General features: G+C 53.8%; 1 protein-coding gene across 10 annotated transcripts in view; it reads left to right on the forward strand.

The window, feature by feature from the left end:
• The window catches only part of PPARD (peroxisome proliferator activated receptor delta), an 89,991-nt gene extending 78,399 nt beyond the window's left edge, over nt 1–11,592 (forward strand). For 8 of the 10 annotated variants that reach the window (XM_017870056.1, XM_017870057.1, XM_017870058.1 and 5 more), the window contains 5 exons: nt 3,283–3,437; nt 4,916–5,054; nt 7,025–7,227; nt 7,406–7,856; nt 9,252–11,592. In XM_017870056.1, coding sequence (XP_017725545.1) covers nt 3,283–3,437; nt 4,916–5,054; nt 7,025–7,227; nt 7,406–7,856; nt 9,252–9,499 — 1,196 coding nt within the window. In that variant the 3' untranslated portion in view covers nt 9,500–11,592. The remainder of the gene's footprint in view (nt 1–3,282; nt 3,438–4,915; nt 5,055–7,024; nt 7,228–7,405; nt 7,857–9,251) is intronic. The other 2 variants (XM_017870064.1, XM_017870063.1) reach the window with 2 other exon arrangements.
• Nucleotides 11,593–12,013: the final 421 nt, after the last annotated feature.

The raw sequence follows: 12,013 nt of genomic DNA on the forward strand, positions 1-12,013 counted from the left end.
GTTTCGCTCTGTCGCCCAGGCTGGAGTGCAGTGGCCGGATCTCAGCTCACTGCAAGCTCCGCCTCCCGGGTTTACGCCATTCTCCTGCCTCAGCCTCCCAAGTAGCTGGGACTACAGGCGCCAGCCACCTCACCCAGCTAGCTTTTTGTATTTTTTAGTAGAGACGGGGTTTCACCGTGTTAGCCAGGATGGTCTTGAACTCCTGACCTCGTGATCCGCCCGTCTCAGCCTCCCAAAGTGCTGGGATTACAGGCTTGAGCCACCGCGCCCAGCCTATTTAAATTTTTTATAGAGACGGGCTCTCACTATGTTGCCAGGCTGGTCTCAAACTCCTGGGCTCAAGTGATCCTCCCGCCTGAGCCTCCCAATGTGTTGGGATTATAGGTGTGAGCCACTGCACCTGGCCTTTTTTTTTTTTTAAGTAGAGACAGTCATGCTTTGTCACCCAGGCTGGTGTACAGTGGCACAATCACAGCTCTTCTAGGCTCAAGGATCTTCCTGCCTCAGCCTCCTCAGTAGCAGGCACTATAGGCAGGTGCCACGACACCCAACTATTTTTTTTTACTTTTTGTAGAGACAGGGTCTCACCATGTTGCTCCTGGCCTCAGGTGATCCTCCTGCCTTGGCCTCCCAGAGTATTGGGATTACTGGCGTGAGCTACCACACTCAGCCATTACTTTTTTTTTTTTTTTTTTTGAGACAGTCTCACTCTGTTGCCAGGCAGGGGAGTGCAGTGGCATGATCTCAGCTCACTACACTCTCTACTCCCCCACCCCCAGGTTCAAGTGATTCTCCTGCCTTAGCCTCCCAAGTAGCTGGGACTACAGGCACGAGCCACTGTGCCTGGCTAATTTTTATATTTTTAGTAGAGACAGGGTTTCACTGTGTTGGCCAGGATGGTTTCAATCCCTTGACCCATGATCCACCCGCATCGGCCTCCCAAAGTGCTGGGATTACAGGTGTGAGCCACAATGCCTGGCCCTGCTCTTACCTCTTTCTTACCTCAGCTATTTGAGGGCAGAGTCTAGGTCCTGCTCTGCATATAGAAGGTGCTTATCAGGTGTCTTTTGAGTGAACACAGAGGGTGACATTGTCACGTGCAGTGCCAACAGCAACCAAATGACTAGACACCTGCTGACTTTCCATGGCCACAGGGAGGATGAGAAAGGCACCTGCAGGAGGTGTGAATAATATAAGGGTATTGGCCACTGTGGACAAGACTCGGTGGTGGAAGTGAGCTCCGAGATCCAATGGGAATGTGAGTAGAGACATGCAGAGTCTAGCAGAGGAAGCAGACATGCAGGCCACAAAAACAAAATTACAAGAAATGCCACAACGCAAGCATATGCTCACGGACTGCACAGATTCAAGGAGGAAATGCCAGAAACCCTGCCTGCCCCAGCATCTGCGTGGGTGTCCACAAAGGGTTTCTGTCATGTTATCTCTTTTTCTTCCAACATCCAGTGCTGTGAGTTTTATTGTCCCTGTTATAATGCCTCCAGGAGTGGCAGGTCCTGCCCAGCCCTGTCAGCCAGTTGGTGCTGCGGTCAGGACATCCAGGCAGCCTGAGGACTGCCAATTGTGCAGAGAGCTATCATGTGCCTGCTGCGTGCCCAGCACCTCACACAGCTCTCAGTGCCAGACCACGCTGGTGCCCTGGTGGACAAAGTTCCTGGCCTTGTGGCCCTTATGTCTAGTGGGTGGCTTCCAACAATGAACACACACAGGATATGTCAGGCGGTGACAAAGGCCTGAGAAGACCAAAGCAGCTTCACCCTCCCAGAGCACAGCTTTGCCTTCCCAGGCCCGAGAGATGGAGGGAGCCCAGTCTCCCACTCTGGGTCAAGAGGAACAGTTACACACCTTGGAATGACTGAAGTTGGGAGCTAAGGTGCCAGGACAAGACAGGCCCTTTTAGGAACCAGAGACTTGTGTCACCCCTAAACCTCACCAGCCAGGAGGGGAGCAGCCCACTGGGTCCTCTCTGCCATGGTTGGGTGCTTCTTGTGCTCCCCGTCCTGTGGCCAGGATAGGGGAAGGAGGCTTTCCTGCTGCCACTTCTAGGGCCCAAGGGAAAGCTGGGGGAATGGGGAGACCGTGTGGGAAGGATGGAGTGCACTTTGGTTGGTAGCAGGTGGATAGTTACTCACATGGTGGGGAAATGAAGGTTGCTTGGCCTGTATAGTAGAGGGGTACTACTGCAGGCCTGGAAAACATTAGTCTGGGTTCATCTCCATGGCTTGGGTCCCCCTGATGTCCCCTTCTACTCAAAATGGCTGATTCTCTGGTTTGGAGGTTTGGCACCTGCTTTTGGGGAGGTTGCTCAGTCATTAGAGAAGAGTGCAGAGGTTGGATGGTCATCATGGCAAAAGCAGGACAGCTGGTATGTGAGGCCATGAAACCAGCTCTGGGCTAGCAGTCAGGAAGCTGAGGCTTAGTTCAGGTCCCCTTTCCAAGATGAAGAGATCATTTCCGAGTGTCCAAAGGGCACTGGGAAGAGACTCCTAGCAGTTCTTAGGAAATCATCTGACAGCAGATGTATCCTGAAGTCATAGCCTTAGCAAACTGCCTTCCCCACCAATACACTCAACACCCCGTGGTTCAAACATCTATACGTTTGATAGAAAAACTTGGAGAAATTCAGTGTGTTGCTTAATCAATATGACTGATACTTAAGCTGTTCTACTCAAGCAAGAAGTTTCATGGGAATGAACTTGAGCTTCTTGAGAGATTGTTTACAGCATCCCTGGAGTCTATGCAAGAATAGAACTTCCTTTGGGGGATGGTGGACAGGCTAGCTCTGCAGAGGTCTACAGTCCTGCCGTTTCTGCAAAACACATTGCACACGTCTCCACGTGGGCCACACAGTGGCAACCTCTGAACCAGGAGAGCTGCTTCCTAAGGGCCATCTAAAGACTGTGTGTCTGCTTTCTCCTTGCTTTCCTTCTCCCAAAACACAGCCATTCTCCTCCCCACTGCTGCCGCATAGTGAGTTCAGTCCGGGAAGCCTTTGACCCAGCCCCAGTGGTAATAGCTGCCGTGTACTGAACATCTTCTGTATGTTAGGCTCTGGGAGAAACACTGTGGAGACTTTTTGCCCATCCTCCCAGAGAAGCTGTCAATACCCCTGGTTCTAGGTGAAGAAACTGGTCCTTAGAAAGGTTGACTCCCTGAGGCCACACAGCTGTTAACTGGCTGAGCTGAGGGCTGTGGGGCTGTTCCCACGCCCTGGCTTCCAGGCCTGGCAGCATGTGGAGCTGACCCTCCATCGTGTGTCCACAGACCTCTCCCAGAGCTCCTCGCCACCCTCACTGCTGGACCAGCTGCAGATGGGCTGTGACGGGGCCTCGTGTGGCAGCCTCAACATGGAGTGCCGGGTGTGCGGGGACAAGGCATCAGGCTTCCACTACGGCGTTCATGCATGTGAGGGGTGCAAGGTACGGACTCGGGGGAGCGGTGGCTGGCCACTGAGGCTCTGGTCACATGGTGAATTGACCCTCCACAAAGCTTTCCCTGCCTTGGGGTAGGGCCCTGACTGTATCCACTGCAGAATTCCTGCCCAGGAGGCAGCCAGGCCCTTGGGCTCCAGACCTCAGCTCTGGGCACTGCAGGAGAAGAGGGAGTTCCCTTGTCAAGCCTACCCTGTCGGGCACCTGTGTTGACCCAGCTTTGTGGGTGATTGTGCCCCCCTGGGGACCAGACAGGCAGGACAGAATGAGGGTCTTGGGCTGAGGTCTGGATTTCCTGTTTCTCAAGGCTCAAAGGGGGCTCTTTGAGAAAAAGGACAGACATTTGTTTTCCAGTGATATTTGTGGGTCCTTCCTAGCTTCACACACATCAAAATCTCACGCTTATTTTATTGAACCACCACCTCACAAATATACAGAACTAGATAAATTTATGAGAAACCAAGTGCCGTGAGACAATCTTATGTTACCAAACTAACAAAGAAGCTTTTTTTTTTTGAGATGGAATCTTGCTCTGTCACCTAGGCTGGAGTGCAGTGGCGTGATCTCAGTTAATTGCAATCTCCACCTCCCGGGTTCAGGAGATTCTCCTGCCTCAGCCTCCAGAGTAGCTGGGATTACAGGTACACACCACCATGCCTGGCTAATTTTCGTACTTTTAGTAGAGATGGGGTTTCACCATATTGGCCAGGCTGGTCTCGAACTCCTTACCTCAGGTGATCCACCTGCCTCGGCCTCCCAAAGTGCTGGGATTACAGGCGTGAGCCACCGTGCCTGGCCCAGTTTTTGTAGTTTTAATAGAGACGGGGTTTCACCATATTGGCCAGGGTGGTCTTGAACTACTGACCTCAGGTGATACACCTGCCTCGGCCTCCCAAAGTGCTGGGATTACAGGTGTGAGCCTCTCTGCCCAGCCCCAACAAAGAAGCTTTAGGACTTCTTTAGGCATTTAAAATAGTTGTGTTCTTTTTGTTTTTTGTTTTTTTGAGACGGAGTTTCACTCTTATTGTCCAGCCTGGAGTGTAATGGCGCGATCTTGGCTCACTGCAACCTCTGCCTCACGTGTTCAGGAGATTCCCCTGCCTCAGCCTCCTGGGTAGGTGGGATTACAGGGGTGTGCCACCACACTTGGCTAATTTTTCTGTATTTTTAGTAGAGATGGGGTTTCACCATCTTGGCCAGGCTGGTCTCAAACTCCTGACCTCAGGTGATCAGCCCACCTTGGCTTCCCAAAGTCTGGGATTACAGGCATGAGCCACTGCACCCAACCTAAAATAGTTTTAATTAAAGTTTCAGAATTATTTATTTTCCTTCTCCATCCCCCCTCCAAAAAAATTTCTCCTCATTACTTCCAAATTTCAGGAGTATTCACACCTTATGCATAATAGGCCCTTTGGCACAACCTCCCCCTCCTGGTGGCCTTTCCTCACCTGTTCTTGGTGCCTCAGGGCTTCTTCCGTCGGACGATCCGCATGAAGCTGGAGTACGAGAAGTGTGAGCGCAGCTGCAAGATTCAGAAGAAGAACCGCAACAAGTGTCAGTACTGCCGTTTCCAGAAGTGCCTGGCACTGGGCATGTCACACAACGGTGAGAGCTGACCAGAGCAACACAGGGTGCTGGCTCCACACAGCCTGAAACCAGGGTCCAGAGAGCCCTCGGGGCAGCCCAGAGGGGGCGCCTGTAGAGCAGTGCCTGGCACACAGTAAGCACCATGGCTGTTGGCTGTTGGCTTTGCTGATCTGGACCTTGGGTCTTAGAGCCTAAGACCTGCCAGTTCCTCAGACTGCCAGCATCTACCATGGTCCCAGGCCTGGGGTAGTCTCTACCTCCCTGTACCTGAGGTTTACCCATTCTGGGCCAGAAGGAAACTGAGAATTGATAACAGCTTGAACAATTTGGGGAACACCAGTCCCAGAAACTCAAGCCTGTCTCAGATGACCTGACACAGCATGAAAGCTACTGCCAAGGCCAGGGATCCCCTTGGCCCTCCTTGGTTATAGAAGGCAGGCAGTAGCCAGTAAGTGACCACATCTGTCAACTCCCAGGAGCCAGGCAGAAGTTTCTTGGAGGTCAGCCACTCCCCAGAGACAAAGCCTTCTCTGCCCTGTGCTCCAGGCCTCCTGCAGAGCCTTGTCTTCGGACCTCTAGGGTAGGATATTGCAAAGCCCACCTATCCCCTTAGTACCTCTCTGAGTCAGACCCCTAGAGGACAGGGGAGAGCCTCTTGTGATCTCGACAGGCAGGTTAGCTGCTTGGCCAGCTTTTACCCAGGGATGCCCTAACTGCCTTGCATCTTAGAGGGTAGCAGGACCTGAGCCCTCCCTTTGCAGCTCTCCTGGGTAATGGGGTCTGGCAGGTCTGGGTTTCACTCCTTTCCTAGGAAATCTCAGAACTGACTGAATCCCTCTCCTCACGCTAACTCCGGGAGAAGTCGCATTCGTATCCTACTCAATTACTAATGACAACAATTTTTGAGTGCTTACTATGTGAGGATTCTTATTTAATTGATCTAATAACTCAGTATGTTTTTAAAAGTATTAGCCTCATTTTATGATTAAAAAAGAAAAATGTCCAGGTGCAGTGGCTCACACCTGTAATCCCATCACTTTGGGAGGCCAAGCAGGAGGATTGCTTGAGTCCAGGAGTTTAAGACCAGCCTGAGCAACATAGTGAGACCACATCTCTACAAAAAAAAAAAACAGCCAGGCTTGGTGGCATGCACCTGTAGTCTCTGCTACTCAGAAGGTTGAGGTGGGAGGATCACTTTAGCCCAGGAGGTCAAAGCTGCAGTGAGCCATGATTTGCCAGTGTACTACAGCCTGGACAAGAGTGGAAACCCTGTCTCAAAAAAAAAGAAAAGAAAAAAGCCGGGCATGTTGGCGCACGCCTATAATCCCAGCATTTTGGGAGGCCAGGGCGGGTGGATCACCGGAGGTCAGCAGTTCGAGAGCATCCTGGCCAAGGTGGTGAAACCCCATCTCTACTAAAAAAAAATACAAAAACTAGCCGGGCATGGTGGCGGATACCTGTAATCCCAGCTACTCGGGAGGCTGAGGCAGAGAATTGCTTGAGCCTGGGAGGCAGAGGTTGTAGTGAGCCGAGATCACGCCACTGTACTCCAGCCTGAGAGACAGCAAGACTCTGTCTCAAAAAAAAAAAGAAAAGAAAAAGAAAAGTGAAGGAGTCTGCCCCAAGTCACACAGCTAGTAAACTGCTAAGCTGGAACTCAAACCCAGGCCTTTGTCACCAAAGTCTGTCTTACCCCAGTCAGAGTAGCTCAGTCACTTAGTATGTTAGAGCCCTTGTGTTCTGGGCACTGTGAACAGAACAGACAAAATCACTGCTCTTGCAAAGATACACCCCCCAAAAAAGAATCACGTCTTGTGGAGCTTGCAATCTGGAGGGGCCACCCCAGCATTCCCACCTTGCTGACTCTAGAGCTTCTGGGGGCCCTGGGCTCCAAAAGGATTTGGCCCATGCACCTATAAAGGGATGGGGATGTCAGAGGTGCTGGGGCCTGCCTGGGCTCCTTGCTGACTGCCCTCTTCCCTGTGCAGCTATCCGTTTCGGCCGGATGCCAGAGGCTGAGAAGAGGAAGCTGGTGGCAGGGCTGACGGCAAATGAGGGGAGCCAGTACAACCCACAGGTGGCCGACCTGAAGGCCTTCTCCAAGCACATCTACAATGCCTACCTGAAAAACTTCAACATGACCAAAACGAAGGCCCGCAGCATCCTCACTGGCAAAGCCAGCCACACAGCGGTGAGTGTTGCTGCTCGGCCTGGCAGTATCCCGGGCTCTGGGTCCCACTGCTGCCTGCCTGACTCCTGGGAGAGCCAGGCCTTCTCCCTCCCTCAACTTCATGGTGCAGGCAAGGGATATGGGGAGCACAGGGTGGGGGTCTCCCGAATCCTGGTCTCTAACAGGGCCTGGTTTTCAGCCCTTTGTGATCCACGACATCGAGACATTGTGGCAGGCAGAGAAGGGGCTGGTGTGGAAGCAGCTGGTGAACGGCCTGCCTCCCTACAAGGAGATCAGCGTGCACGTCTTCTACCGCTGCCAGTGCACCACGGTGGAGACTGTGCGGGAGCTCACCGAGTTCGCCAAGAGCATCCCCAGCTTCAGCAGCCTCTTCCTCAATGACCAGGTTACCCTTCTCAAGTATGGCGTGCACGAGGCCATCTTCGCCATGCTGGCCTCCATCGTCAACAAGGATGGGCTGCTGGTAGCCAACGGCAGTGGCTTTGTCACCCGCGAGTTCCTGCGCAGCCTCCGCAAACCCTTCGGTGATATCGTTGAGCCCAAGTTTGAATTTGCTGTCAAGTTCAACGCCCTGGAACTTGACGACAGTGACCTGGCCCTATTCATTGCGGCCATCATTCTGTGTGGAGGTGAGCGTGAGTGTGGCAGGCGGGCTGGCCCGGCACACCCAGTCGTCCTGGGGGCTGGCCTGCACTACAGGGCACTGTGCCTGAGCTCTGACAGTGTGGGGAAGTGTCCCTTTGATCTTGGCAGTGGAACATGCAAGGCACTGCCTGAGCATGCAGGGTTAGCTCCATCTCGTTATGTATGTATATTGAGGTGGAGATAGGAAAGAGACTAAGCCAGGCGTGGTGGCTCACGCCTGTAATCCCAGCACTTTGGCAGGCCGAGGCGGGTGGATCACTTGAGGTCAGGAGTTCGAAACCAGCCTGGCCAACATAGTGAAACCCCGTCTCTACTAAAAATACAAAAAATTAGCCAGATGTGATGGCACACACCTGTAATCCCAGCTACTTGGGAGGCTGAGCCAGGAGAATCGCTTGAACCTGAGAGGTGGAGGTTGCAGTGAGCCAAAATCCCACCACTGCACTCCAGCCTGGGTGACAGAGCAAGACCCTGTCTCAAAAAAAAGGAAAAGGACTAACAGGCAGTATGCTGTCATGTTAATGTGGGGTGGAAAAATTGTCTGCATTGTCTCTGCATTTTTTTTTTTTTTTTTTTTTTTTTTTTTGAGACGGAGTCTTGCTCTGTCGCCCGGGCTGGAATGTAGTGGCCGGTTCTCAGCTCACTGCAAGCTCCGCCTCCCGGGTTTATGCCATTCTCCTGCCTCAGCCTCCCGAGTAGCTGGGACTACAGGCGCCCACCACCTCGCCCGGCTAGTTTTTTGTATTTTTTTTTTTTTAGTAGAGACGGGGTTTCACCGTGTTAGCCAGGATGGTCTCGATCTCCTGACCTCGTGATCCACCCGTCTCGGCCTCCCAAAGTGCTGGGATTACAGGCTTGAGCCACCGTGCCTGGCCTGTCTCTGCATTTTTTAAATTCCAACACAATAAATACAATAATAACTATGCTAACTAACTGTGGCCTAGAGCTTACTTCATGCCAGGCACTGTTCCTTTTCATCGATGATGACTCACTTGATCCTCACAACAAACCTGTGCAGGAAGAATGTTTTCTATCTCCATTTTACACATCAGAGAGGCTGAGTGACCTGCCCATAGCTTCACTGATAGGCTGTGGCAGACACAGGATTTGAATTAAGCATTGAGTCTCTTAACCACAATACTATGTTGCCTAATCAGGGGGGAAAAAACAAAAGAAGTGGATTAAGACCAAGGGTAGGGAGACTAGAACACCCAGTAGACCATTGCTGATGGGACAGGGCTTGGTCTGTCACGGGACAGGTCTTGGTCTGTCACGGCCAAGGAGGCCTGCTGTCCCCTGGGCCAAGTCACCTCTTGGGGTGGAGGTAGGGGAGCTCCACTGCCTTTCTGAGCTCCCTGGCGTGCCCTGTGTCCCCACAGACCGGCCAGGCCTCATGAACGTTCCACAGGTGGAGGCTATCCAGGACACCATCCTGCGTGCCCTCGAATTCCATCTGCAGGCCAACCATCCTGATGCCCAGTACCTCTTCCCCAAGCTGTTGCAGAAGATGGCTGACCTGCGGCAGCTGGTCACCGAGCATGCGCAGATGATGCAGCGGATCAAGAAGACCGAGACCGAGACCTCGCTGCACCCTCTGCTCCAGGAGATCTACAAGGACATGTACTAGGGGCGGCGCCCAGGCCTCCCTGCAGGCTCCAGTGGGGCCAGCACTGGAGGGGCCCACCCAAGTGACTTTTCCGTTGACCAGCCCTTGAGCACCCGGCCTGGAGCAGCAGAGTCCCATGCTCGCTGTGAGACACATGACACCCACCGCCTCTGGCTCCCTGTGCCCTCTCTCCCACTTCCTCCAGTCAGCTCTCTTCCTGTCTATTGTCTCCCTCTTTCTCAGTTCCTCTTTCCTTTCTAATTCCCTTGCTCTATTTCTTCCTTTCTGTAGGCTTCTCCTCTTCCCTTCTCCCTTGCCCTCCCTTTCTCTCTCCACCCCCATGTCTGTCCTCGTTTCTTATTCTGTGAGATGTTTTGTATGATTTCACCAGCAGCATAGAACAGGACCTCTGCTTTTGCACACGCTTTTCTCCAGGAGCAGAAGGGAGTGGGGCCTGCCCTCTGCCCCATCATTGCACCTGCAGTCTTAGGGTCCTCACTTCTGTCTCCTGTCTTCAGAGCAAAAGACTTGAGCCATCCAAAGAAACACTAAGCTGTCTGGGCCTGGGTTCCAGGGAAGGCTGAGCATGGCCTGGACTGACTGCAGCAGCCTGTAGTCCTGGGGTCCCCGCTGTAAAGGACAGTGGGCAGGAGGCCCAGGCTGAGAGCCAGATGCCTCCCCAAGACTGTAATTGCTCCTTCGAGGCTGAGGCCACCCACTGACCCAACTGATCCTGCTCCAGCAGCACTCCTCAGCCCCACTGACACCCAGCGTCCTTCCATCTTCTTCACACTGGTTTGCCAGGCCAGTGTTGCTGATGGCCCCCTGCACTGGCCGCTGGACGGCAGTCTCCCAGCTTGGAAGTAGGCAGCGTTCCCTCCAGGTGGGCCCCCACCTCATTGAAGAGGAGCAAGTCTCAAGAGAAGGAGGAGGGGTTGGTGGTTGGAGGAAGCAGCACACCCAATTCTGCCCCTAGGACTGGGGGTCTGAGTCCTGGGGTCAGGCCAGGGAGAGAGCTCAGGGCAGGCCTTCGCCAGCACCCCCACTGCCCCCCTGCCCAGTAGCAGCCACCCACATTGTGTCGGCACCCAGGGCCAGGGCCTGGCCTCACATCCCACTGCTCCTTTCTCTAGCTGGCTCCATGGGAGCTCAGGTCCCACTCTCCCTGAAACTGCCCCCTCCAGCACACACACAAGCACTGAAATCACTTTACCTGCAGGCTCCATGCACCTCCCTTCCCTCCCTGAGGCAAGTGAGAACCCGGAGAGAGGGGCCTGCAGGTGGGCAGGCAGGGCTGGGCCAGGTCTCTGGGGAGGCAGGGGTCCTGCAGGTCCTGCTGAGTCAGCCCAGCACCTGCTCCCAGTGGGAGCTTCCTGGGATAAACTGAGCCTGTTCATTCTGATGTCCATTTGTCCCAACAGCTCTGCCGCCCTCCTCTTCCCCTTTATTCAGCCCAGCTGGCCACCTAGAAGTCTCCCTGCACAGCCTCTGGTGTCCGAGGACCTTGTGGGACCAGTCCCACACCGCTGGTCCCTGCCCTCCCCTGCTTCTAGGTTGAGGTGCGCTCACCTCAGAACAGGGCCAAAGCACAGCTGGGCATGCCATGTCTGAGTAGGGCAGAGCCCTCCAGGCCTGCAGGGGCAAGGGGCTGGCTGCAGTCTCAGAGCACAGAGGTAGGAGAGCTGGAGTTCGAGCCCAGGCTTCCTGGGTCCTGCCTGGTCCTCCCTCCCAAGGGGCCATTCTGTGTGTGACTGGGTGGAAGTGCCCAGCCCTTGCCCCTACCAGCGCTGTGGCCTCCCTTCCATGCCCCAGGATCACTCTCTACTGGCAGGATTCTTCCAGCTCCCCACCCACCCAGCTGATGGGGGTTGGGGTGTTTCCTTTCAGGCCAAGTCTATGAAGGGACGGCTGCTGGGACCCACCTCCCCCCACCGTGCCGCGTCCCTGCCCCGACCCGGGTCTGGTGCTGAGGATGCAGCTCTTCTCAGTGTCTGAACAATCTCCAAAATTGAAATGTATATTTTTGCTAGGAGCCCCAGCTTCCTGTGTTTTTAATATAAATAGTGTACACAGACTGACGAAACTTTAAATAAATGGGAATTAAATATTTAAGAGCTGACTGGAAGCTGACTCAGTTACTTGAATGTTTTTCCTGGGGCTGACAGGGCTCCACACCTCCTCCACATCCAGTACTGGAGGGCAAAGGAGGCTTTGGGTGCCGAAGCCCTCCTTTGCCTCCACCTCGCTTTGCTCACCACTTGTCAGTTGGGTGGATGACTGTGCCATTTCCACCCTGCAGAGAGAATTTGGGGTGTGAGGGTACAAAGGATGTGTGGTACCCTGGTGGAACAGTTGGGGTCTGGGGAACGGGAAGGCCCCTGGAGGAGGCGGATGCAGGACTCAATAGATCAAAGCCAGTTTTTCATCACCATGAGAGATCATGGCTTTCCTCTCCTTTGCTGCCACCCGGTTCTCTCCTGTCTTTCCTGAGGTGCCATTTCCCCAGGGGTCCAGTAGAGCCCAGCCCCCAGCAGC

Source organism: Rhinopithecus bieti, unplaced genomic scaffold (assembly GCF_001698545.2).
Source record: "Rhinopithecus bieti isolate Rb0 unplaced genomic scaffold, ASM169854v2 scaffold_4553, whole genome shotgun sequence".
Taxonomy (NCBI): Eukaryota; Metazoa; Chordata; class Mammalia; order Primates; family Cercopithecidae; genus Rhinopithecus; species Rhinopithecus bieti.